Below are 24,141 nucleotides of genomic sequence, written 5' to 3' on the forward strand. Positions count from 1 at the left end.
ATTTTAATAGAGTAAGTAACAGAGTGATGCAAAGACAATGAATGGCTTGTGTCACTCACATAATGTTCTAATTATTGAATATTTTGTCTCATTTGATTTTTTTTTTTTTTTTTGAGATACATCAAACAAAACAAATATGGCTGAAAATCATTAAAATATTTCCGTCTTTAAAGACTGTCTTTCAAGTCTTTTATTTCAAACAATGCAATTTGTTGCAGTTATTCTAAATAGCAAGAAAGTAGTTCTCTCAAAGAACTGGCAGGGTTCTCTCAAAGTTCATTCTTCCAGTAATGTTAATAGAACATTCATTTAAAGTTAACTGATCTTTAATAACATTTTGCCACTTAAAGTTTGCAAAATGATAAAATGGAACATTGCCTTAATGGTTTCTCTAACATTTGTATAACCAAGAAAAACATTTTTAAAACATTTCAAAAGCTGGAGGTTCAGAACATTCAGAAATAGCATTTTCATAATTTAATGGGATTATTAGCAAAACATTCTTTTGTTGTTAGCTGGGCAACAAATATTGAAATTGTTAGTGATCATTGAAAATGAAAAGTTCTGCAGTTAAGTTCTAGATATACAAAAACTATAGCTTGTTGACATTTCTCATAATACCATTTCCATATTTAGAACATATGTGACTCTGGACCACAAAACCATTCTTGAGTCGCTGGGGTATATTTGTAGCAATAGCCAAAAATACATTGTATGGGTCAAAATAATAAATTTTTCTTTTATGCCAAAAATCATTAGGATATTGAATAAAGATCATGTTCTATGAAGATATTTTGTCAATTTCCTACCATAAATATATTAAAACTTAATTTTTGATTAGTAATATGCATTAATAAGAACATAATTTGGACAACTTTAAAGGCAAATTTCTCAGTATTTAGATTTTTTTGCACGCTCAGATTCCAGATTTTCAAATAGTTGTATCTCGGCCAAATATTGTCCTATGCTAACAAACCATACATCAATGGAAAGCTTTCAGATGCTGTATAAATCTCAATTTTGAAAAAATTACACTTATTGACTTGTTTTGTGGTCCAGGGTCACATATAGTGGTGTTTATATTTATAATGGATGGTGAAGAAAACATCTGTCTCACCTCAATGCTTGCACCAGGTTGAGATCAGCAAACTCATGAAGCTCCACGAACGCCTGCAAAACCTTAATGTTGAAATCATCTCTAAAAATAATGAGAAAATAAGGTTTAATCTGTAACAGCTATTTCCTCATTTGCTCTAAGCTCCATCTCCAGAGATACATGCACTCATTTTAGCAGAGGTCAATCAAAAAACAGTACAGACTTTATACATTTAGGAGTCAGTTCATTTGTTCAGTTTTCTACAACAGGGTTTCAGACCAATTATTATTATTTTTTAAAAGCATACAAGAACAATCATGTAAGACCACGTTTGGTGTATGGATATAAAACCCATCATTTGAATACATACAAGGGTCTTAAAAAAACAGAGATATGAACATAAAGTGTAATGAAGCAATGTACCACAGCATGCATGATTACACAAGCTAAGATAGAACCACATCTCCAAACTCTTTTAATCAGAAACACAATAATTACAGCTTCCAGCTCTTCCTCGTAAATACAATTAACAGTAATTGCTATGTATAGTCTATAACCACACTTTCTAGTACCAAATGAAATGGATGACTGTACAATTGATCTTCAGGCTAGAGCACAGCCAAGACAACGTTGATCAACTTGGACAGGATGCCTATGTAGACAAGGCTATTTTTATATCTAACAACTATTACACTGTAGATCAAGCTTCTAGATCAATGCCTCATGGGACAATGCTGAGCAACTACATTTTTGCAGACCTTTACGACTACAATTACACCTTCATTTGTCTCTATATTGACAGGTGTAGCACTGGGTGGCAATAATAATGTTTTCTATCTAATCCTGTGTTAATAGATGTCGGTAAGGGTGAGATAAGGCGCCTTCATGCTGTCTGGGTGATATGCTAAATATTGTTTTGGAAACTTGTGGTCATTTTCAGCTGATACAAATAGGGAAGTCATTTCCTGAGAGAGTAGGATCTTTTATGGAAAGGCCTTATCTGACAACACACATATATTTTACAAAGATAGCAAGACTGGTCTCGCTATACGAGCGAGAGCGATGTGACTTACCGTTCCCCTAAATAATCTCCTATGACAGTTTTGTTTAAGCCTTCGCCTTTATAGAGGAACTGTGCGATGTCCTCAGGTGTGTGCCGCAGAAGATCATTCTCCAAAAGAAATTGGATTCCCTGTAAGGATGTTTGAGATGTTAACCACTTCATGTTTGCTTAGGCTCGACGTAACACATGACTCTGAACATCATTTTATGGTATGGTGAATAAAGAAATTAGTAACAATAATACCTTTTTAGGATCCATATTGAATTTCTTTCTTCCGACAGCAATCTGTTTGTTCCTCTGAGTGCTTTTGCTGTAACGTGGTGAAAAACAATAAAGTTCTCTTTTAAAATAACAAATATGAACTCATACTATCTCAATGTTAAACAAATCATTTTAATCTGTAAAACAAAAAGAAACATACGTGTCTCTGACACACGTTAAATGTTCGATCTCTGTCATGACTTCTGAGATCTCAAACTTTAACCGCTGCAAGAATAACAGAAAAAGTGGTTACTTAAGTTATATCACTTAAGTTAATCAAATTAACCAATAATCTTTCTTAATATTCTTAAAATGCATGCAGTGTATAATAAAATACATTGTACATCCAATGACGTTCAGCCCCCATCAGGTAGAACTTGTGAAGGGCGATATGATAAATGTCAATCACTTAATAACTTAATGATTTTAAAAGCTAACGGCTACATTAAAGCTGATACCTCAATGTCATCTAACAGCTCTTTTTTCCTTCGTCTAATGTTGGACAGTTCATCTCTCTCTTCAAGTGAGAGATCTTCAGGCACTGTTGAGAAACAAATGCAATTAATGGTTCATCATCTAATAATAATAACCAAGAAAAAAGAGATTCAAGACATCCAAAGAAGCTGTATACTTCCTGACCTAAACTCAAATTGCTGTGCAAGACAAAAACATAAACAATTTAAATTAACCTTGGCAACCCAAAACCTAGTCCTTAAGAAAGAAGCTTTTCTTTTAAGCTGGCAACTGACTATTTTATGTAATTCCTTCAGGACACCTACGGTATGACTCTGAATGTTCAAGACAACTTGACCTTCCATGATCAAAGTCATGCTGCACCTAAATACGAGACTATAAGCTGATCCAACTTTACAAAATTAAGGTGCCCAATGAAACACAGAAGGTTACAGTAAAGAAAACATGTATTGAACATCACAAACTCCACTGTGGGTGTTATACAACTCATTTGTAGACATTTCAGATGCTTAATTAAGTCACAAAAGGACCATAATCTCCTGAACTGATTTTATCATTTTTCAAAACTTTCACAAGTAGGACAGCGTTTTGGATGAGGACCTCAGTTGCCTGTGGCTCATTGCTTGTAAATGTGGACAATATGAGTTCATTATGTAATTGCACCTTAGGCGCACCAGGATTAGACAAGAGACGGGCTAATAAGAGGGGCACAGGGGAATTCCCTGCGGTTGTCTGGTTCTGCCTTATGACAATGGAGAGGAAGTTGAGAATGAGTGCATGAATCAGGGTTCAACCTTAACAATAACACTATAGGGTGATTCATTGCAGTCATTCTGAGCTTTTATACTGAGTGCTGTGGTCTTTTTTCAGTCTTTGATTATTATATATTAATTTTTAATGAGGAGCCATTTGTTCATTACGCAACAGGGTCTGGGTATGGTCAAATGTAACTAGTATGGAAGAAATGGAGTAAAAATATAATATTCCTTCAAGATATGAACATTCCGTGCCTCTAACTTGCCTGTGGAATTGGCAAAAATCAGTAGAACAGAAGTAAATTCCCTTCTCATGAAATTAAGCCACAATGGCCTAAGGCTCATTGTGAAAATTAGTTTGTCTTCATCAAGACATTGCACAGAAGTTGCTTTCAATAATATTCATATAAACCGTAATGCTTAATTTTTTGGAAAAAGGAAAATAAGAAACACTGAAAACATCCGTGGCTAGTGATGACCACCACCCTGCACCCTGTCTTGGGAAAAAAGAAATGCTAAACTGTCAATTCTTAAGCTTCATTCCATGAGCATGAGTGACACTTTGCTTAAAAACTATTACAGCTGCAGAAGGGACTTTAAATTCAGTATAGCTTAAATTAGACAAAATTCAACTGAAAATCACATACATTTGTGGAGAAAGATGAGTTGGATATGTTAACATTCTGGGTGCGAATACAGATATTAAAGGGTTTGCAGCAAACACTGCATCCTGGTCTCAAACAGACTCTTTAATCTACACACTGGCCTTAATCCCTCTAACTATATTTTATCCTTATTCTCAATAGCTGCATGGACCGCCAGCTGCTCTAAATCCACAGGTTTACCCACTGATATTAACCACACACTCAGGTCAGTGCCCACAAGGAAGTCTGTTGCATACACAGATGTATCACTAACCTATCCAAACATAACAGTGCATAAAGCATCAATACAGGCTCGTGTGGGCTACTGTTTATGTTGGTCCATTGCACATCTTCAGTGCTGAGTTAATGTATCTGTCAATCATGATAATTCATATATTACAATAATATAGCTGACAATTAGACCTCTAGTACCACGCTTCAGAGATGATATGGGCCTGGTAGGCATGTTAGATTGTTTTTCTTAAACTGTTTTTGACAATGCTACACTTAATACCCTGTTTTTCAGAAAGAAGGATACTTACATTACTGTTTACCAGTCAGACAGATGGAATGGGCAGAGAGCTTATCTCTATTCCAAAGAGAAAAAAGGTTGCTTTCTGATCAGTATGTGATTCTCTTTATCCTCTTAAAGCCCCCTGAATGTGTTTATTTAGCAAATAATAGTATTTGCGAAGAAACATTTGGGATATACCACAACATCTGCTATTATATTCCCAGTTTTGGGGTGCGTTTTGATCAGATGAAGGTAACAGTCCACTATTGTAAAACCAACAAACCTGGACCTTTTTTGTAAGGATTATAAAAAAAAAAAAAAAGTATCACCTTTTAATAAAAGTTAAAAAGTTTGGGGTGAGAGTTTTTTCAAATACTTTTATTCAGCAAGGACACATAAAATCCCATATTAAAACATTCTGAACAAAACATATCAGGGTTTACAAAAGAAAATTCAACACTGATAATAATAACAAGTGTTTTTTAAACACCAAATCAGCATATTAGAATGATTTTTAAAGGATCATGTGAAGGATCTACTGCTGAAAATTAAGTTTTATCATCAAAAAAATCATTAAAATTACTGTTTTTATTGTGTTTCTGATCAAATAAATGTAGCCTTTGTGAGTATCAGAAACTTTACAAAAATCTTACCCAATCCAAATATTTGAACAGTAGTGTATAAAAAAATATAAAATATATGTAAAAATAAAGTTATGCTAACATATATTTGTTTTATTTTTTAGCATATCTTCAACATATAGGTGACAATGAAAAAAGACTCTCAGAATACTGATATTCAACAGAACATAAACACAATGTAAAAAGGCTCAGGATTCAACAAGCCAAATGATTCAATCATTAAACATACAGTAATTCAAACTGTAACAGTGACCAAATTTATGTTCAATCAAATCTATCTTATGTAATACCCACATCCTCTTTAATGTCTCTTTCGTTTAAACCTGCAAATGATAAGGAAGTAATACCCAAAAATGCACGGTTGCTGAATACTGCATTCCTGACATGAAAGAGATGGGGCTCTGGGACGGTCCTGACTCAGTGGGTGGGAAACTGGACAAGGGTCCTTTGTACTAGTGACTGTTTGTTTTTAAATCTCCTGCCGGGACAAAATGTTTTGACAACCCCATCAAACCTATTTAGGTTTTTAACGTTCCCTTTCACATTTTAAAACAAATATGAAAAGATTTACATTCAGATTTAATTCACCCTCCATTCATTCAACACTGTTCAACTGGTGCTATAGCTCATAAAGTATAGCTCATAAAATATCTTGGATGACTTAAGACTTTCTTCAAATCAATTCCATATGTGACACTTAGACTACAACAAACACACTAAAAGCTCTCTTTCTCATTCTTCAGTCTCATCCACTAACAATAATAAGGATGTATCCACATGATAAATGTTTGACACTATCTGTAATATTCACAGATTAAATCTCATATCAACATCAAACACAAACATCAAATCTGTACTCATTATGTCTCAGATCAATCAGTATTCAGAATGGATATTACACAGCAGTGAAATGAAAACACTACAATGTTTTTGATATAATAACATGGCTGACATTGTCTTGACCTTAAGCAGATTTGCCAGGCACGGTGTCCTTCAGATCTCTGCTGGTGCAGTCACACCATCTGAGGTTTTGACCACTCCCTGTGTCATGCCTGGTGCCAGACGGCTCCTCAGGAGAGCCTGGACCAGACACCGGTGGCATCAGACGCAGACAATGTTAACGAGTGCCAGGCCTCACTATCTCTCCTTTAATCAGTCTGACAAAGTCTGCCTCTTTGGACCTTATCTACGGACAACGCAATGTTTTAAAAATGTGAAAAGGCCATAAATTTGTGGTTCTGAATGAGACTGTTAAGAGGGCTGTCCTTGACATCCTATCAGTCTTTCTTTGCAGTCAACCATCTGCCACAGAAACGGAGGGAAAATGGTTTTCCATTTGGTTTTTCCCACGGTAAGATAAGACAAATAGCCATTGAGTCCAAGGCTTTGAAGTTCTCAGGATCATGATACAAACTGGAAAGACCTAGTGAGCTAACGGTACCTTTACAACTTTGTGCTTTCTTGCTCTTTACAATTGGTCTTTGTCAGATAAAGTGATTACAGCTGTAAATCAACACAGTAATGAAACAGGCTCAAAATTGCTTGAGATGTCTGGCTTTTAGGTATGGTTTCTGTGTCTGTGTTTTTTTTAAACCGATATACCAAAACAACTCTCAGAGCATAACAGCCACAAACTAAATCCCTGCACTACTACAGTTACTACCGTTATTTATTACTATTCTAAAATATATCAAATATCTCAAATAGTGTAAGTAGCTTTGAGAATATATATACATATACACACACACACACACATATATACACACATACACATATATATATATACACATATATATACACATATATATATATATATATATATATATATATATATATATATATATATATATATATATATATATATATATACACACATACATCATCTCCATCTCCAACACACTTGCCTAGAAGTCTAGCGAGTCTGAAATGAGTCTCAGGATCTTGAATAGCGAATTAGTGTTGGAGCTAAACTCTCCAGGACAGTGGGCCTCCAGGAACAGGTTTGGACACCCCTGCGCCAGGTCAGTGGTTCCCAACCATCTTCCTGGAGTTGACCCAACACTCCGCATGTCTCATTTATCAAACACACTTGATTCAGGTAATCAGCTCATTATTAGAGACTCCAAAACCTGAAATAGATGTGGCAGACAAAAGGGACATGCAAAGTTTGCAGTGGGGGGCTCCAGGAATGTGATTGGGAGCTATGAATGTCGCACAGAATGAATTCCAGCGTCTTGCCAGAAGTTGGCATGTGCAGCACACTCATTCAGTGAGCTATTTTTAATGGAGTGAACAGTACATGAGGGCATAGGAGGCGATTTTTGATACATGTTAAATGTTTATAAATGGAGCGTGCTTAAGTATAAAATGTAAAACCTGAAGTGTACCTGAAGCTGAGTGATCTTTTTGAATCAGCAGAAGAAATCTCTCACTCTGCTCCACTCATTTACTCTACTATACCAGATCAGTCTGCAAAGTGTCTTCGTGACAATGATCATTGTGGTAGCTTCTTTTGATTTATTTTATTTTTAAAGATATATACAAATTTACTGTTTTATCCCCTGAAACATCTGTTAATTTAAAGCAACATTACTCTCCCAATTGATGTCCTAACCAGGGGCGTAGCCATCATTTCAAAAGTGTGGGGGGGGCGGAATGTCTAGTGTTATACCTGTTTTTTTGTTGTTTTTTTTTTTTTCAGTTAACCCTTGTCTAATTGACAGGTTTTATTTTTAATCATACCTTTTTGCTTAATATGCTCTATGATTATATTATTATATATGGTTATAAAACAGAAGGAAAGAAAGATGGAAAAAAGAAAAAGAAAGAAATACACCAGCTTGTCACTGGGACAGTACCCTTAAAAGCACATCTTTGTACCTTATTTACCCCAAAAAGTTTCATAGTTGTACATATTGGTACTCTAATGTACTAATATGCACCTTTTTGAGTATAAGTTACAAATATGTTCTTATAAGGGTACTATTGTTTACATATTTCAGATTGTATTTTGTGAGTGTTGTATGTAAAGTACATGGCACACAGTAATGGATACTTGCACATTCACATACTCCTTTATTCTGTTCTGTTCTATTATACATTAGTCTGATTAGTCTATATTAAAATAAATATCTTATCATAGACAATGCTGTAAATAATCTTTACCTCTGAAGCCTCACTGAAACTTTCTGCCTCGTTCACTCTCAACTCTGAATTCACTTCTGCGTCTGTCTACAGCAAATAAAGCAGTGTTTGAAACATGTACATACAGGGAATAGTGACATACAGAACAAAATAACCAATTAAGTACACTGCTGGACAATAACCAATCATTTGTATCCTAAATTAATTTTTAACACTTTAGAATGATAAACACATTCACTATTAACTATGACTAAACTCTTCCTTTACTGCTTATTAATAGCTTGTAAGGTAGTCGTTGTAGTTGTTAAGTTTAGGATTATGGGATGCAGAATATGGTCATGAAGAATACAGAATTAATATGTGCTTAAGTGCTAATAAACAACCAATATGCAAGCTAATAATCACCTACTGTAGTTAAAAATGATAGCTAAGAAGTTGTTCATCATACTAATGTTATTTTTTATTTTTCTATATTTTACTAATTATGTGTTTTTTATGATTGGTCCATATATAATCCTACAAATGCTTGTGTATTAATAGATTTTATACAATGTAAAAACAGCCAGGTGTTAAAAGCCACTCTATCAGTTCTTCTCAGCTGTGAAGTTTGTTTTTCTTGTGTGTCATCCTGATTCTGCTCTAACAAACCTAGGCTGACTGTTTCTTGTTCATTCTTGACAACAGATAAAAACGTCAAATTAGTGCAATAATGACAGAGCAGCCCTAAATGAAGATCGGTCCTGTATCAGATCAGTGCTTGCATAAGTTACTTGATTGAAATACATCATGTAGAATTGGCAGAGTTAAACATGTCACAATGCTGCAAACGCTCAGTTCAACATTATCTTTATTCTTATTTGAAGGGTTCTGATAACATACATACGTGTTAAAATAAAAGACGTTACAAAAGAGTTACGGAAAAATACACTGAAAATAAGTGCATGTTTGTCCAGGCAGCTTTTTATTTCTCCATATAATGAACATCAAACTTGCTAATTATTCAACATGAGCAATAGGCAGAGTCACTGAACACCGTGCAACACTATTCGGATCCTACATGACAACTTACGCTGCTTGACGTTTTCGTAAAAAAGGAGTGAAGAGTTTCTTGCCGCTTTGAACTCATCTCGACCTCTAATGAATGATGGACCGCGGGCGCGAGCCTGGCATGTCGTGACGTCACAAACTGAGTGACTGATTGCCATGGAAACGTAAACGTCATGTATAAATTATCCTGTCTCTTTGAATTTTAAATCATTCTGCATTTATATACATTGCTCCATTAAAACCTCAACATGTCGAGAACACAACTGTCCAATGAAAAAGTGCGGGGGACGAATTTACTTTTTATAAAAAGTGGGGGGGACACGTCCCCCGCGTAATCTACGCCCCTGGTCCTAACTGAATGCCAGCACTACAGTAGAGTGCAGTATGGCACTCAATTGATACTGTTTAATTCTAAAAGTAGTATTATCTCATTAATAAAAACTGGTAGGCTAATTTAGACGGTGCTCTATAAAAATATACGACCATTTGACTAATTAAATGCCTCATGATACCTCTTGGCACCACAACTGTACTCATAAACATCTCGCGAGCTACTTCAAAGGATCTCACATCAAACAAACTGACGACCTACATATGAACAGCCATATGAACGGCTCCGGCAATAAAACTAAAGCAATGTTCAAATTCTCATTAAAACACAGTGACAACACATCCACTATAAGTTATTTCACGTAAAAATTAAACACCATTTATAAAAAGGAAAATGCTGGAATGTAAATAAAGTCATTTATCTCATCCAATCACTGATAATAGTATTAAAAGTAGGAAAAATGTTATACTAAAGTTTACTTTTTTCCTCCCCGTTCAGTACTGATGATTGATGAAATATCCTTCACAGTGACCAAACCGAGTGTGCTGTCTATCTAGTGCTGGGCATCAAAGCGCGTGCCAAATCAACTGCACGCGCCTGTTACACTCATAAATGCCGCCTAGGTAGGTTTTGAGACAAACCAGAGATTGACAGCTGTTTGTGCTTGCGAATAAAACAGAAACCTTACCTCGGTTGTCTTCATCCATGTTCATTCTGCGAAGGGACTTGATGTAAATAACGTCCTAGTCTTTATTATTACTACCCTAATAAAATAACAAAATAACACCGGTCTGTGAAACACAAAATTACTAAATCATATTAGGATACACACTGAGCTCATCGTAACCCAGTTCAGGGGCTGCTCTAAATGTCATTCGCATAATCCATAAACTGCTGCATAGATGAACATAAATCCTGGTGAAATAAATGAATACGCAGACCGTTCTCCCCAAGCTCCCACTCGCCTTCATCCATAGAACGACTAGTGAGAAGAAACAGCTTCATTTAGCCAACGAAGAGAGGCTCCGCCCATCACCATAATCTATGAATATGACTGATACTAAGTGATTGCATCCTGGTCTTTACCTCATCTAAATAAGTCATAGATCAGAAGAATAAAATGAAAATATTAAAATAAAAATCCGACAGAATGCATTGCAATTTCCTATTTCTAATGCAGGCTATTGGTGTTAGGTGAGAAAAACATGAAAAAAAAAAAAGAGTAAAGCATGTTTTGATTACTTTGTAATTATATAGGCTAATATGAATGATGTTATATAATTTGATTAATATTTCACAATTATAAAAAAAATATTACCATTCATAAAGCATGTGTCATTATTTCTTCATTGATGTATATATTTCTTATAATAAGTTCTACTGAATATAAGAGACCTGGAAACAGGCCCAATGAGGTAATATGCAATATCCTGAACTTCATATGAAAGATGTCAGCATTAGGGTGGAGAATCCCAGGTTCCTACAGAGACTGTACAGTGTACAGGAACTTGCCTGTTTTTCCAGACACCACATGTCAGTCAGTATTAGTCAGACTATTTTCCAGGTAAACTGAGGTCAATCCCTCCAAAATGACTTACCTTTTGTGTCATGAATTCCATCTTGAGTGCAAAGTGTTTTGCGGCTTTCCAAAGAATCATGCAAAATCCATTCAAAAGCTCAAAAAAGTCATTGTCACCTTGAAACAAAAACATCCTCTGATGTTTCACTTAATTTGCATGGATTTAAATGCCCCAGTATTACTTCACAGCAAACAGGTTTTGTATTTTGCTGATGGCATCATTCAGTCAAATTAACTTAGACTCCCTCAGTCCTATGAAACTGAGAGAATGTTGTCTCTGTGTCTCTAAAACTGACATTTAAAATATTTAAATGATCCCATCTGAGGATGTTATGTAAGGTATAACTGGATATGAGGAAATCAAAAGAGCAGAATGTATAATGTTCTGTGACCGCAGCACACAGCCAAGGCCCTGTGCGTGAGGGAAAGACTATGAAGTAGGTGCAGGGAAAACAGGGGCTTCAGGGTGGGAATGACATCCTGTGTGGGAAACATATCCGCTGAAGCTCAGGAAGAGAATGTTGTTTGTATTTTTCCTTTTTTCGAGGACAAAAAAAAAACTCTCCCATGAACTTCACTTGTAACACCCAGTTCACTCTTAGACCAAACAAAGATGCATTTGATTCAGTAATACAGCTCTAGTGCCAAATTGACAAATTAATGTTAATCTCTTGTCAAAACAGCTGACAACAGGTTGTTTGTAGAGAACCTGTTTAGCCTGTCTACAGTAGAGTGGAAATCTGGGATCTGTAGATTAGTATGAAACAGAGTGTACTTAAGCAATGCATTTTTGCATTGATATGATGTGCGCACCACACCACCAGAAAATAATAATGACCATCCATCCATTCATTCATATGTATATTACAGAGAGAGAGAGAGAGAGAGAGAGAGAGAGAGAGAGAGAGAGAGAGAGAGAGAGACTCAATTTCTATGTTTAGCATGATATGAAGGAAAGCCATTGAATGAAAACAAAAGAAACAGAGTATATTATATTTAATACTACATTTTTTTCAATATTGTCCCACTTTTTTTGAACAATTTGTTTGAGAATTAACCAATTTTTCCAGTATGTTATACAGAAAAAAATGGGTTAAATAATACTAAAAGAAAAACAGCAATTAACAAAAAGAAAGGGAAGAAAGAAAAAAAGCACAGGTCAGTTCAAAACACCACACAATAAGAGAAGTCATGCATACTTCGGATACAAATCATAAAACAAAAAGGGGTCATTTAGTACAAAAGAATAATGACAGACAGCTTAATAAATTGTGGCTGAAGGTGATAAAAGAATCATGTAAATCTTTCTCCCTCCTTCATTATATTACAAAAATATGAACGTGAAATAAAGGATATAAAAGGTTTCCAAATATTTTCAAATAAAGACACTTTACTTTTCAGAATATATGTAATCTTTCCATTGACAAACAAAAGGACATGTTGTTGATCTACTGCACAATGGGTGGTTTTTCTACTTTCTTTCAATACATAGCTATTAGACACTTTGCTTGTATTATACATATTTCAATAAGTTTCCGAGTGCTGCTATACAATTTCCTAAGGAAAATTCACAAAATTAAACTTTCTGGTTTCATTGGAAAATTTACAGATACCATCTTAAAAATAGGTATAACAACCTCTTTCCAAAACTCCTGCACCTGTGGACAATCCCACGTACAGTGCAAAATGGTCCCACTTTTTAACTTTTACAGACCGGCAGGTTTAAGAGCAAGACAATGTCACTGCATATCCTCTGGAAGCCACTTACACTTGTTTGCTGGTAGAAGCTGATAGCATAGAAAATGGACATAACCTTCATAGATGTTTATATAAAGACCCCACATACAGTGATGCCAACATGCAAATTAGTGAGACACTGTCTCATGGCTTTTCTTGATAGCATTAGTTAAAATTTTTTACATCCACATGATATTGACTGTAGTTCCCTTTGTTATAAGCTCGATTTTGCATTCTGCTGTTTATTACCAGCTTGCGTGCTATGGCAGTAGTACCTATAGAAGTAGATTCAAGTACCTTCAAATATTCTGTAATAGTACATAAATACAGTCTCTTTCAGTAGTATGTACTACTATTTTAAATCATAACTGCTTTAATACTTTTAGTTTGCTTGTTTGTGTAAACAGTATTTACACCTGTATTTTGAGATGTACAGTGTATTTTGAGATTCGTTTACATTGACCAAATTCTACTGTCGTGACAGTTTTCAGCCACATTGGGTTTGTAGTGTACATGCTTTTGCATTCAATTTCTGTATGTTTAAACAATACGGAAAGTCCATATCGAGGGGTGAAAACCAGAAGGGCGTAAGTGACATTTTTTGGTGAAATGGAGATATATATATCAAATGAAAGCACTTAATGAGCTCTTTCTACTGGCAAAAGTACTGTCATCCATGAGTGTACAAATGTTTATTATAAACAATTGAAATCAGTACACAAAGTCAGATCAAACTATGGTAAAATTTTTGTTTTGGCTCTCCTGTAAAGTTGGTGAATTGTCACTTACGCCTTTCTGGTTCTCACCTCTCGATATGCTCATCTCACACAACCCAATCAACATGGGTGATATCAACAGTGACACATATCATCTAAAGCAGGGCTGCCAACTTTTGAGTTCATCTTAGAGTGAGATGTTGGGGGCGGGGCTTGGTTGTGGGGGAGGGGCTTATGGAGGGGCGTGGCTTGGTGTGGAAAAAATACAAACAATCATTGCAGTAGCAGAAGTGTATTAGGTATATATTGATTGTCAAAGTATTTGGTATCTGTACAGAATTTCTTGGGAGATTTACATTACATTTAATTTTCACAAACATTTTACAGAAATAGGATTAACATGTGATTAACATGTTCACAGATTAACATGTGCTCTATTGTAAGTGCTGGTGGCTTAATCATCTCTGGGCTTTAATCTTTTGGCCTGGTCTCTCTTCTTTCTCTGAGGGCTCAACTGTCTCCTGCTCTAAAGTCTCAGATAGACTTTCATGTTCCTCCTGTGTCTTTTCCTGCTGCTTCTCAGGGTCACAGGACTTCTTGGAGGGCTGATAAGCTGCCCACATTGATACAAGCGTTCTTTTCTTGCCTGTCCCTGACACTTTAGATAACATCCTATAACAGAAAATTCTAATTTATCCATACTGACACCACCACCAGTCAAATATCTGGACATGATTGATGAGTTGTGATTGATATATAAATAAAATAATTTAAATATGGGCTGTCATTGACTTGACATTCTGTTCTTAGAAAACAATAATTAACATTAACTACTAGGCATATCCAGATATTTGTCATGTTTTTTTATGATAAAGTTATGTAAAATAACTGCTCAGTGCTGCAAAACAAACAACTCTGCTAATGCTAACTTAATTCTATATAAACTATAACAGCATATTAGCTACTAGCCTAAACTGGACGGAGACACGGGGCGCCCTGTAACTCACTGACCTGCCTGCGTTCACAATTGACACGGTGCAGATGGGAGGGAGAACGGCTGACTACACAGTTTATGGGAATAAATTGTGTATTTACTTACTTACTTAACTTTACTTTTGTCATTTAGCAGACGCTTTTGTCCAAAGCGACTTACAAATAAGAAAAAGTAACTAAAACTAAAAAGTTACAACTCTATAAATACTATCTACCCACATATTTAAGAAAATAAAGAAATTAAATAAAATTAACACATGCATATAACAACAACATTTCAATAATAAACATATCAATGAAAAAATTAAATAAAAAGCTACTACTATCCCTTGCCGGTGTCCCTGCCCGGTGGAGTCGCACGGTAGAGTCGATGGTCTTTACACTCTTTGGTCTTCACACTAAGAGGGCTTCACACGACGACTGCCGCGACCGCTGCCGCGGTATAATAACCTTTATTATACCAATCTAACAAATGATCATTTCAATTCAGCTGGACCCACTTTCCTGTTTATCAACTACAAATGGCCAAGCAAGTGCACACACTGACAAGATACACGATACAGTACGAGACCAAACGCGATTTCAGCAACTCTCATCCTAGTAAACAAAATAAGCGTTTCCTAGCAACGGCAAATGCGCTAAACACTGAGACAAGTAAATACACTTACGAGCTGATTTTAAACTTCCGCTGATAGACTGCTTCTCTTAAAGACCACTTCCATTACACTGCCTTCTGCTGGCGCTTGAACCCACTTTCCTGTTTATCAACTACAAATGGCCAAGCAAGTGCACACACTGACAAGATACACGATACAGTACGAGACCAAACGCGATTTATTCCCTCACAATTGTCACAAAAAACTCACTACACTGTCTGTCTGGTCTCTCTGCGCCTTGCTTTGCGAGATCATGCGGCGCGATTTTTTTTTTCTCACTGCTGCACGAGTCTGCGTGAGAAAAGGGGGGTGTGGCGTGAGAATTGGGTCAATTGCGTGAGTCTCACGCTGAATGCGTGAGAGTTGGCAGCCTTGTCTAAAGTTACACTAAAGGTGACCCTTCGACGGCGATGCAGGCTTGAGACTTTCGCTCTGCTCACATATTTTGTATGATCCTGTCAATAAAATTTGAACCACTTTGCATTGGACCTGTCATATGGGGGGTGCACCGTGCCATGGATTACCAACCAAAGTCGGCAGTCGTGTAGTTTTTACGTGTGAGAAGGAGTACGTCGCAACACAGACGCGTGACACCAACGCCGGAGAAGGAGTGCGTCGCAACACAGACGCGTGACACCAACGCCGGAGAAGGAGTGCGTCGCAACACAGACGCGTGACACCAACGCCGGAGAAGGAGTGCGTCGCAACACAGACGCGTGACACCAACGCCGGAGAAGGAGTGCGTCGCAACACAGACGCGTGACACCAACGCCGGAGAAGGAGTGCGTCGCAACACAGACGCGTGACACCAACGCCGGAGAAGGAGTACTTTGCCACCACAAATAAATTAGTATCTTACCCTCATGTGTTTTTTTCCCCAAGTTTTCTTACTTTCTTTATCAATCATTAACTTTTTTATTTTACTTGCCTGTGTTCTGATGACATTGACTATATCCTTGATACTAATTGTGTATTGCATACAAACTTGTATGTCATTGATGTCATCTCTGTACTTTTTACAAACATAATAATGAAAAAAAGACTTCATTTGCATTCTCTTGGAGATTAATGACAAATTATACACCATCAAAATCTCAATTTTATGTTATGTTCACAGCTATTTACAACAACTTCAAATATAAACACAATTAATAATTATAATCTATACACAAAATATTCTGGGATATGTCATTTTTTACTTTTGATGGTGGTAAGAATTTTAATTAACACAGCTGACTATACAATGTGTGAATAGCCTACATTAGCTGACGACTATATGCAATATTATTTTCAGGAGATTAAGTCATTTTAATAGCCTATTATTTTCAAGAAATCAACAATGGCAAAATATATGACAAAAATACTATTCTAATCACAAATTTCAAAACAATGCAGGTTCATTTTCAATTGTTTTAACTAGGGCTATCAGTAATGATTATTTTGTTAATCATCTGCTGAAGATTTTATTTATATATTTTTGGTAATTAAGATAAGTGAACAATATCTTTTAGTACCAATTAAATACATGTAATAAAGTGGCAATAATAATTGGTTGAAATAAAGTATCAAAATGTATAAACAATAAACTTACGTATTTTATGTATGATAAGAAATGCCAGCAGACGGCCTGACGATTGTTGTTAAACTTTACATCACGAGCAAACCACTGTTTATCTAATGTTTAATTGCATTTACTCTGTAATGTTTGGCCACATATTTATGATAGAAATACTACAGCCAACAGTTTAAAGTTTTATTTTGAAACCTTAAACATTTATTTATAAATATATTGATGCATTCTCATGTGTTGCTGGCTATGTTTTTAAGTTGCTACAAATCATTTCAACAGCACAAGTTTTGTCCGCATTCCCAAAAGCAAGTTATTGTAGAAAAAAGTATCAAGCATAGAATAAAATAATACAAGGATCGTAAATGGTTTTGCCTCAAACTCAACTCTGTTGAACAGAACAGTACCAGAGGGTTAAAGGGATAGGATTGTTTATATTGTCCCAAACAAGTATTTATTTTTCTTGCTTCTTTGGAAAATAAAAATTAAAAGGAGACTTATGGAAGACTTTTCCATGTCCCTCAAAAATATGATTATTGAGATTTCTTAAAATAAACAATGGTTCATTGCAGAGAAATTGTGAAAACTCTTGAAACCATTAATATTTACTGTACAGCTCAGCTGTACATATTTATGTTTTCTTGTGTTTTTTCCTATGTTTTTTCTTTTAAAATTGTAAATTGATATTCTCCTTTTGATATTGATATTCAATGTAGGCTATTAGCCTATGGAAGTTTCATCATAACCTGCAGTTTTTTCTTGAACACAGTGTACGCATTTTCCTGTCTCATGTTTTCTCATTTTTCCAAAGGTACTAAATGTATAATCAAATCTAAGTAAATATTTGAATCTTCCTTTCTATTTCTGCTTGTTACTCTATTTACCAGCATTTCTTTGGATGTTATAAAACCATTTTTTCTTTCTGCCATCTACTTTTCACATTGTTTTATTAACTTCATCTCAGTCTTACCAATTTACTTTCATGCCTATATATATATAAAACTTTCCTTTGGCTACCTTTTCACATTTACCTGCCAATGAATATATCCTTACTAACTCAAGAGAATGCATTACAGTAAAACAAAACAATTTGCTTTTAATAAAACAGTCATTAATACAATTTCTAGACAATTCTGAGCCAAACAGAACATGAAATAGATAATTAACTATTAATACTTGCATTAGGTGTTGAGGCAGTTATCAAGGTGTTCAGGGTTGCATGATAATTACAGACAGGTGTGTTGGAGCAGTGTTGGAGCTGAAGTCTGTAGTAGCTCTCCAGGTGCAGGGCCGGAGACCCCTTGTCTATACAAATTATGATATTTTTGGTTATTTCTTTCACCCACTGTTGTAGTGCAGGAGGGGTTCCATTTCATGTTTTGGAGTCTGCACATTTTGTATCTCTCCCTTATCTGACATACACCTTTCAGCACTCTCTATTTTTCCACCATCAAATATTAGTGATTCACATTTCACAAACTTACATGTAAATGGACTATATAAAACTACACTGTCAATACACAAGTTACATAAATCAATGCATTTATGTCCATTCAAAGTTAATACAAATTAATAATATTAGACTAAAACGATTCCTTATATTATAGCTCCATCTAGTGGACAAGGTTAATATCCAAGCCTTCAGGTTGCTGTTGAAATTGCTGATGATTTAGAGCAGTGGCTTTCAATCCTGGAAATAAGGGAGACTTGCAAAATGTGCAGAGCGGTGGGTCCCCAGGACCAGGATTGAAAACCACTGATTTAGAGCAGTGGTTATAATGCCAAAAATACCATTATAATAGTTCAGGAGGAGAACAGTAAATTCTAAACCAGGAGTTCTCAACTGATTAGGGTTGGAGCTAAACTCTGCAGGAAAGTGGACCTTGAAGACCATAGCTGACAACCCCTGGTTCAGAATTTGCTGTTCTCCTCCTGAGCATCAGAAATTCATACATCTATTATAACTGCTCCTCTTTTTGGTCAGAAGTTACCATGTTAGTATTAATTTGTTGTAACAAATTTAATAATAATAATAATCATAAAAATCCTTTCTACCATCAACTTTTTACTGTTTCACTTTTTGTAAACTCTTATTTTCCAAAATAGATAAGCTATATACATGAAACCAAGAATGTTTTCCCAGTATAACTTGTTCTGCACCACATTTAATGTTGAAGAAAATGTTAAAAGACTTAAAGAAAATTCAGGCAAGATCACGAAGGAACAAAAAAGAAAGAAAAATTGAGCATAGGCTCTTAGGGCCATAGCATCCAACTTAAAATAATGCCTTTAAATGTTCAAAACATGTTTAATTTATTCACTTCAACACTAACATAACAGCCAATACACACACACACACATACATAATACATGAAATAAATGTAGAATTCTTATGGATTATTGTCACTTGTTAGTTAACTAATTACTGTAAAATCTGTATGTATCAGGCGTCATGGAATGCGACGTACATAGAGACGACGTATGTATCAGGCGTCATGGAATGCGACGTACATAGTTCAGACGTACCAATCACACGTCATTTTTTATGTAAATTTCTCACGTACGCCGCCGTCACGTCGCCGCCTAAGATTGGTTCTACAGTGACGTCGCCGTGACGTCGCCGCGGGACTATCGTCTGCCCTCCCTATCAATCCCATTCAAAATTTGACACGGTCTGACGGCGACGGAAGGGTAGACTGCTCCTTCTCCTTCTCCTGCTGAGCCTTAGAACGGCACGGCCTGCCCCTCATACTGTCATGGGTGCTAAGGCAGACAAAGGGGATCGGAAAGAGAGATTGAGCAATCGCCAATGAAGAAAAAATTCAGAGATTCCGCCATCTCCAGAGAAGACCTCGACGATGCTATTGCTAGCCGCATCGAACTAGCATTTAAAGAGCAGCAAAACACGTTTAATTCGTTTGTGAATTTGGCAGTAAGAGAGGCGATGGACTCTGTGCTGATTCCAGCATTACGCGAACTGCGTGAAGACATACAAGCGACCAACAAGTCTGTTAAAGAGCTAAGCGAGGAGTTTGAGACCATAGCTACCGCGGCGAAGTAGACACGTGACCGCGTTGATTCTGTTCAAGCAGCTGCACGTGAGGATAGGAGGACAGTCACGGACTTAAGAAATCAGCTGGAGCGACTCACCGAGAAGGTGACGGATATGGAGGACAGGTGCAGGAGGAACAACGTACGACTGGTGGGGCTGCCAGAGGGGGCTGAGGGATCCGACGCGGCTGGTTTCCTCAGAGTTAATATTTCTAAGTGGATTCCTTCATTGAAGGGCCGTGACATTAGGTGCGTTCGACTTCATGCAGCACTTAGCAGACCGATCGGCTGCTGACTTGAAGCAGTGCATGCCGGTTAGAAATTTAGTCCGACTTGATCCGGCGCCGACCACACGTCACTGTCACGCGGTACATCAAAGTACCGCGATAGCGTTTCGAGAGCAGCCGGCTGACTCAGCCGGCGCAATTTCTTTTTTATTTTCTTTATTTATTTTTTTATTAATGCAATACAAAAACACAGAGTTGACATTCAAATAATGATTGTACACAATATACAAAGTATCATGAATATACATTATGTCAACTGAAATCAAGTACTACAGATTATAAGAGAAAAAGTAGGAAAGGAGGAAAAAACAACAAAAAAAAAAACAAAGACAAAACCATAAGAAGTTGAGGGTAAGACATTTAAATATCAATTACAGTATACAAATTAAAGTCATTGCAGAATGAAGTAGTTCTTCTTGCTTTCTTATTTTCTGACAATGAAATGGTATTTAGGTAATTTTTAGATTCTTTCAAAAAAACAATAAAATGCGGTTTGTTGTTGGCAAATTTACATTTGTGAATGTAAAATTTACAAAGAAAATTTTTTTAATTTATAACAAAACAAGCATTGCTTTTAGTAGAATCAGACTTATAATGCCCAAACATAATTCCTTTGAAAGTAATGGATACATTTTGCTGGATATTCTCATTAATAAATGAACCAATATGTTTCCAGAGTTGTACAGTATAATGAGTCCAGAATAAATGAAAAACAGTTTCAGAATGAAATTCACAAAATTAACATTTAGTATCAATGTTAGCCTTATACTTCTCCATAAAATGTTTAACAGGATAAAATTTATTAATTAATTTGAAAGAAACTTCTTTTACTTTATTAGTGAGGAAGTATTTCTGTTGTAGAGACCATATTTTTTTCCAATTCAAATTTCTAAATGAACTATTCCAGTAAGAAAAAGGCGACAAAGTAGTAACATTTTCAATAAAAAGAGATCTAATTTTATCATTTCTATCTTTTTTAGTAGAAAAACATATTTTACCTATAGTGGTATCTATTGGATCAGGAGAAGAAGCTTTTTTAATTGCGGAGTGATTGCTATTTTTGAAGAGCATACAAATTCCTGATGTTATTGCTCCTATAACAATGGCAAATTCCTTTGGACTAACTGGTATGTTATATTCTGAAATAAATTCTATATAAGTCATTAATAAACCTCTGCTGTTAAATAACTGACTTACTAAAAGCAAACCATTATTAAACCACTGATTAAAAAACAAAGATCTATTTTTATATAAAATATTTTGATTATTCCAAATAAAAAATGTATGAGGGGTAAAATTGTGTTTATAAATTAACACCCAGGCCAAAAGTACCTGTTGATGGAAATTTGAAAGCTTAACAGGTATTTTTGATATGTTATAATTGCACATCAATAGAAAATTAATACCTCCAACGAATGAAAATACTTGCTGTGGAAAAATATACCAGATTGAATGTTGATTTTTCAAATACTTATTAAGCCAATTTATTTTAAAGGCATAATTTAAAGAATTGAAATCAATAAAATTTAGGCCACCTTTATTATAGGAATTTAGTATAACAGACTTTTTCATATAATGGCATTTGTTTTTCCAGACAAAGTCTGTTAAAGTTCTATCAGTCAGTTTACACGATGGCTTATCTACATAGAGAGATTGGGCTGCATAAGAGAGATGCGATAGCCCCTCAGCTTTAGTGAGCAAAATTCTTCCTTTAAGAGATAAATCTCTTTGAAGCCAGCCATTCAATTTTTTCTTTGTCTGTGCAATGACTGGATTAAAATTTGTAGCACATCTGTTTTTATTCTTCGTTATATTTATACCAAGGTATGTTACGGGGAAGTCGTGGCCTAATGGTTAGAGAGTCGGACTCGTAATCGAAAGGTTGCGAGTTCGAGCCCCCGGCCGGCAGGGATTGTAGGTGGGGGGAGGGAATGTCCAGCGCTCTCTCCACCCTCAATACCACGACTGAGGTGCCCTTGAGCAAGGCACCGAACCCCCAATTGCTCCCCGGGCGCTGCAGCATGGCTGCCCACTGCTCCGGGTGTGTGTTCACGGTGTGTGTGTGTGTGTGTGCATTTGTTCACTACTCACTGCTGTGTGTGTGCACTTGGATGGGTTAAACGCAGAGCACCAATTTCGAGTATGGGTCACCATACTTGACAATACGTCACGACTTTACTTTACTTTACTTTACATTACTGTGTTTTTAACAGTTACGCCACAGATTGAGGAAACACAACAATTTTTAATGGGCAATAATTCACATTTATCTACATTTACATTTACATTTAGTCATTTGGCAGACGCTTTTATCCAAAGCGACTTACAATTGGGGAATACAAAAAGCGATTAATCTTGAAGAGGCAATCAGACAGAGGAAGTGCTCGTAACACCAAGTCTCCGTCATTGTTCAAATAAGTACAAGCTAGTAAGCGGAGAGAAAGGTTTTTTTTTTTTTTTTTGAGTTTAGGATGAAGTCAAGTACTGCCGAAAGAGATGAGTTTTCAGTTGTTGCTTGAAGATTGCCAGGTATCCAGTGTTCCGGATAGGGATGGGAAGATTATTCCACCAGCCAGGAATGGTGAACGAGAATGTTCTGGAGAGTGATTTTGAGCCTCTCTGTGATGGTACCACAAGGCGTCGCTCACTAGCAGATCTCAAACTTCTGGAGGGGATGTAGGTTCGTAATAGTGAGTGGAAGTAGGAGGGTGCTGAGCCTGTGGTAGTTCTGTACGCAAGCATCAGTGTCTTGAACTGGATGCGAGCTGCCACTGGTAGCCAGTGCAAGGAGATGAAGAGAGGTGTAACATGCGCTCTTTTGGGCTCGTTGAAGATCAGTCGTGCCGCTGCATTCTAAATCATTTGTAGAGGTTTGATTGTGTTTGATGGCAGACCAGCCAGAAGAGCATTGCAGTAGTCCAGTCTAGAAACAACAAGGGCCTGGACAAGAAGTTGCGCAGCATGCTCTGTCAGAAAGGGCCTGATCTTTCTGATGTTGTGTAGTGCAAACCTGCAGGATCGAGCAGTCTTTGCAATGTGCTCTTTGAAGGTCAGCTGGTCATCAAAGATTACACCAAGATTTCTGACTGAAGTTGATGGGGTAATCATTGATGAGCCTAACTGAATCGTGAAGTCATGCCGTAGAGTCGGAGTGGCAGGGAAGACCAGAAGTTCCGTCTTTGCCAGGTTGAGCTGTAGGTGATGTTCTTTCATCCACGCCGAGATGTCCGCCAGGCAGCCTGAGATCCGTGCAGCTACTGTTGGGTCATCTGGATGAAAAGAGAGATAGAGCTGCGTGTCATCGGCATAGCAGTGATAGGAGAAGCCATGTGCATGTATGATGGGACCCAGCGATGTAGTGTATGTGGAGAAGAGGAGGGGTCCAAGAACCGATCCCTGAGGAACTCCAGTGACCAGTTGATGTGGTTTGGATACCTCCCCTCCCCAGGCCACCCTGAAGGATCTACCGGTGAGATAGGATTCAAACCAGCGAAGTGGAATCCCAGTGATGCCCAGTGATGAGAGTGTAGACAGGAGATCTTAATCTACATTAAGATTTAGACCAGACGCTTTGGTAAATGCTTG

At 36.5% G+C, this 24,141-nt stretch overlaps 1 protein-coding gene across 1 annotated transcript in view; it reads right to left on the bottom strand.

Moving 5' to 3' along the window:
- Positions 1 to 24,141, bottom strand: part of LOC306852359 (cytohesin-3-like) — a gene marked incomplete at both ends in the record, with an annotated part of 37,059 nt that overhangs the window by 8,024 nt on the left and 4,894 nt on the right. Inside the window, 5 exons of the mRNA XM_079389103.1 lie at positions 1,118 to 1,198; positions 2,170 to 2,288; positions 2,403 to 2,469; positions 2,581 to 2,645; positions 2,879 to 2,961. Coding sequence (XP_079245229.1) covers positions 1,118 to 1,198; positions 2,170 to 2,288; positions 2,403 to 2,469; positions 2,581 to 2,645; positions 2,879 to 2,961 — 415 coding nt within the window. The remainder of the gene's footprint in view (positions 1 to 1,117; positions 1,199 to 2,169; positions 2,289 to 2,402; positions 2,470 to 2,580; positions 2,646 to 2,878; positions 2,962 to 24,141) is intronic.

This window comes from Barbus barbus (genome assembly GCF_936440315.1).
Source record: "Barbus barbus genome assembly, chromosome: 32".
Taxonomy (NCBI): Eukaryota; Metazoa; Chordata; class Actinopteri; order Cypriniformes; family Cyprinidae; genus Barbus; species Barbus barbus.